The sequence below is a fragment of the Otolemur garnettii genome, unplaced genomic scaffold, assembly GCF_000181295.1.
Source record: "Otolemur garnettii isolate 467f Iridium unplaced genomic scaffold, OtoGar3 scaffold00119, whole genome shotgun sequence".
Classification (NCBI taxonomy): Eukaryota; Metazoa; Chordata; class Mammalia; order Primates; family Galagidae; genus Otolemur; species Otolemur garnettii.
This window is the reverse complement of record NW_003852514.1, coordinates 6,172,917-6,177,672: the sequence shown is the minus strand read 5'-3', so window position 1 is coordinate 6,177,672 and position 4,756 is coordinate 6,172,917. Positions and strand designations below refer to the sequence as shown.

General features: G+C 46.2%; 1 protein-coding gene across 1 annotated transcript in view; it reads left to right on the top strand.

The window, feature by feature from the left end:
- The first annotated feature begins 1,376 nt into the window (after window positions 1-1,376).
- Window positions 1,377-4,756, top strand: part of LOC100965965 (histone H2A.V) — a 17,801-nt gene continuing 14,421 nt past the window's right edge. Inside the window, exon 1 of the mRNA XM_003797596.2 lies at window positions 1,377-1,543. Coding sequence (XP_003797644.2) covers window positions 1,541-1,543 — 3 coding nt within the window. The 5' untranslated portion in view covers window positions 1,377-1,540. The remainder of the gene's footprint in view (window positions 1,544-4,756) is intronic.

The following is a 4,756-nucleotide window of genomic DNA, read 5'->3' as shown; positions in this document are numbered from 1 at the left end:
AAAAAAAAAAAAAGCAAATCCTAACTCTTCTACCTAGCTTTCAGGACTCCATTAACCTGGGGACATCCTCCATTCTTTGCAATTTCACTGGACCCGCCTTCTTCACACTAGTCTATACCTTAATTCATATTTTTCCAAACTCTCATTTAGAAGTCCAACCTCTTCCTCTTCTCAAATTCAAGCTACCTTTCCTTAAAGCCTCACATCCCCCAACTTGCTTCCTCTGACGGGGGTTGACTCTGAAGTTACAGTACACGTCAGAAGAAAGATCAAGTTTGGGGACAGGTATTGCCTACCTGGTGATAAATTTCTGAAATGCCAGCCTGGGAAAATCCCACCAAGAGAACGGCATCGCCACAAAGCAGGAACTTGTTTTATTCACTGTTGACTAACCAATGGCTAGAAAACTGCTTGTGTGAAATTGCTCTACTTCATTAACATCATACCGTGAAAAGAATGAAAGAATTTAAAGCTGGAATGAGAACAATCCTGATTATCTATCAGCGGACTGATTTCCAGCAAATGACTACGTTTTTAATCCCATTTCTTCCTCTGTGAAATAGAGCTGGCTCTCCCAGAAGGCTTATATCGTCCAAGTTGAAATAAAGATGATGACATGGTGACTGGCCTTTTGAAATTGTAGAAACACCGCAGACGGAAAAAAAACTATCGAGAGCTTCTGTGCCAAATGCTCTCACATACATTCTTTAATTTTCACAACGGTTCCTGGGGGAAGACAATTCCACTCGTGAGCCTTTTATTCCTTCCCAGTTGGGAGTTACTCCAAAACTTTATCCTAATGACGTAAGGAAAACAAGCGAACCAAGGAAGCCAACCAGGTCCTTGCCCGGGTCTGCTTTGAGGGGACGTCAGGAACTTCAATCCGCCAGAACTGATGAACTTCAGGACCGTCCAATCTCCAAACTCATCGCCTGCGCGATGCAAATGGTCCTAGCTAAGAGGAAGAAATCAGAGTTTTTGTGAAAACCCGCCAGGAGAAGCAGGTCCAACCGCATTCTCCTTCCCAAACGAGTCTCAAAATTGGGAGAACCGACACTGAGAATGGGCGGGAAAGCCAGAGCCGCCTGAAATCGCTCCACTTCATTGGTTAGTTCTACTGTCCTTTCTGGAGGCCGCCTCTCTCGCTCGCGGGCGATATTCTTATTGGCTTACATCGCGGGCGCCAGCTCTCACTGGTCCATTGTTCCGTTCTTCAGGCTCCGGCGCGTGAAGAGAGGCCGAGAGAGCTTTAATGTTGGGTCTGGAGGCCCCGCCTCCGCGTGCCGTGTGCAAAAACAAACAGCCGTTAAGGAGGCGGTGCCAGAAGGGCGGAGTCTGGCTAGAAGGAGGTACGCGATTGGACAGCCTCTGGGGTTCAAACAAGCAAGGCGAGCGGATATTGGCTACGGCGGGGCGAGGCGGACCCGGGGTATTGTCCGACTCCGGCGGCGGCTGTCGGTGCTGCAAGAGCGGCAGCGGCGGCGCGGGGCGGCAGTGGGAGGTCGCGCGGCCGAGACCAGGCAGAGTCGGCGCCAAGACCATGGTGAGGGCAGCCAGGCGGACCGGGGGCGCAGGCTGTGGGGCAGGGCTGGGGGAGCCGAGCGCCGAGGCCCCGGTGTCGGCGCCGCTACCTGTAGAGTCGGGGAGTTTGCGGGTGTCGGGGCCGCGTCCGGCCAAGCTCTTAGCCGCCCTCCGGAGGGCGCCAGGCCTGGGCGCGGAGCCCTACGTGGGCGTCCGGGTGAGAGCTGGGCCTGGCTGGGTTGAGCGCGAACTTCATCCAGAGCTGGACAGGTCTGCCCTGACCCGACGCCAGAGACTCCGCACTGCCGGTCCGAGAGGAGGAGGATACCAGGATCCAGCAGCCGGGTCTGGCTCCGAGATGTAGAGACAAGTGCTGGTTCTTATTGCGATCGTTTCTTGGCACGAATGAGGTCAAACAGGATGCCGCTGTGCAAGTTAGAAGTCTTTGACAATGTTTGGTTACGTAATCCCGGTGGCAGTAAATTTGAGATTTTCTGCAAAGGGGGCTTGTAGTCGTGTTCTTTTGAGCTAGAAAGAATGGTTTTATAGACCAGAACAGCACAGTTTGCTTTAGGGGATTGCTTAGGTTTGAAATGAGCTCCCGTTATTTTCCGACTACTTGCGGTTTGCGTTTTTTATTACACAAAAGCACCTTCCTTTTCACCTGCCGTGGATTTTTAATCTTACATTATCCGTGTTTTTATTCTTAAATTCACAATTAGGAGAGAAACATACGGTTTTAAAGGTTGGAACTTTAGCCCCATATTAAAGTTGAGGGAAAGGAAAAGATGCTAAACTGTACGTTGCATCAGAGATGGTGTAAAAATACTGTTATTGTAGAATAACATAGTATTATGTAGTATTTATTACTGTTTTAAGCATTCTGTGGAAAGACAGGTAACTTCAACCTGAACTGCTTGCTTAAAAGTTAACCCCAAGTTGTCATTCTTCATACAGCAGATTCTGTTAGATGATTGGTCCTGTGCTTGGTGTGACGTGTTTGGGATTAATAGATGTAGCACCTAACTGTAAACAGATTGGCCAGTTGAGAGGACAAAAGTTTGGTTATTGTAAAATTGTCAAATCTTAGAACTTGAATAGTTCTTATAGATAATAGCATCTAGGCTCTAGTTTATTATTATTGCACAGTGTTTTCACAAACTGAGTTACAGATTACATCTAATCTGTAAATTGGCTTGCTAGTTTTTAAGATGATTCTCAATCTCTAATGGCATACTCTTTATTTAACCAGCTGTTAAAAATAAGCATTAACATGAGCTAAAAATATAAGAGGCATTATATTGTCATTCTTGATAGATTTTACACTTGAGGGAAAATGAACCAGTGTCTATTAAATTAAAAAGTACCTTGAGATCTAGTTGCCAACTGAAGTGTACTCCACCTTCTTCTCCTTACCCAGTTCTCTCATTCTCTTTATATAGTTTTTTAAACCAAGAGGCTTAAGCTGGTTAATACTGTTTACATTCATAAAATAAAAATCTTTTATTGCTTATATTTTGTTTCTAAAACTTTGTTTTTGTTAAGTATAAAAAGTGTCTTTTTGGCTCGGCACCTGTGGCTCAAATGGCTAAGGGGCCAGCCACATACACCTAAGGTGGCAAGATCGAATCCAGCCCAGACCTGCCAAAACAATAATTCCAGCTGCAACCAAAAAAATAGCCGGGCGTTGTGGCGGGCGCCTGTGGTCCCAGCTACTTGGGAGGCTGAGTCAGGAGACTCACTTGAGCCCAGGAGTTGGAGGTTGCTGTGAGCTGTGATGCCACGGCACTCTACCCAGGTGGACAGCTTGAGGCTCTGTCTCAAAAAAAAAAAAAAAAGTGTCTTTTATCTGGAGTCTCTAGAAAATAGTCACTTAATGTAATAAAGTTTTTAAAACCTGATGCCATGTCTACTTTCTTTTTTTTTTTTGAGACAGAGTCTCACTATGTCACCCTCCATAGAGTGCCATGGCATCACAGATCACAACAATCTCCAGCTCTTGGGCTTAAGCAATTCTCTTGCATCAGTCTCGCAAGTAGCTGGGACTATAGGTGCCTGCCACAACACCCAGCTATTTTTTTTCTTGTTGTTATTGTTGTAGTTGTCATTGTTTAGCAGGCCTGGGCCGGGTTCAAACCTGCCAGCCCAGGTTTATGTGGCTGGTGCCCTAACCACTGACCTATGGGCGCTGAGCCTATGTCTACTTTCTTAAAGATAGCTGGGCGAAGTGGCTCATGCCTGTGATCCTAGTACTCTGGGAGACCAAGGAGGGTGGATCGCTTGAGCTCACAAGTTCATGACCAACCTGAGCAAGGCAAGACCCTGTCTCTACTAAAAATAGAAAAATGGAGGCCAGAGGATCGCTTGAGCCCGAGAGTTGGAGGTTGCTGTGAGCTATAATGACACCATGGCACTCTACCCAGGGTCACAGCTTGAGACTTTAAATAGATAAAACAGCAAATGTGACAGATTTGAAATAGGATATAAAAATTGCTTAAGCTGGACAGCACCTCTACTCAATGAGTAGGGCGCCCGTCCCAAATACCAAAGGTGGCTGGCTCAAACCTGGCTCCAGCCAAACTGCAACAACAAAAAACAGCCAGGCATTGTGGCGAGGGCCTGTAGTCCTAGCTACTCGGAAGGCTGAGGCAAGAGAATCACCTAAGCCCAAGAGCTGGAGATTGCTGTGATCTGTGATGCCATGGCACTCTACCAAGGGTGACAAAGTGAGACTCTGTCTCTTAAAAAAAAAAATTACTTAAGCTAAGTAGTTACTGTATAAATTAGGAATCCAGGGGAATTTTCCATTTGGTAACTTTTAGTTAGTTGCTACTGTGTTTCCCTGAAAATAAGACCTACCCAGAATGTAAGCCCTTGCAGGATTTCTATGCATTTGTTAAATATAAGCCCTACCCTTATAATAAGACCTAGTGATAGGCATGCATTCTGCGCGGAGAGGTAAGGAAGACTGGAGTACCTTTTATCTGCCACAGCTCCTTTACTTGCATGGGTGCGTGTGTGGTAACCGCTGTGGCAGGCATCCTGTTGCGCATGTGCGAATGGCTAGAGGAAAGGAGTTCACGCATCACTAGCGCCAGCCCCACCAACAGTGTCAGCTCACCCTGTCAGGTTCCAGAAGAAGATGACTTTACTTTATTTGAATAAGTGTAGATTGTTGTATTGTATTTAATAAGACATCCCCTGAAAGTAGTTCTTTTTTTTTTTTTTTTTTTTT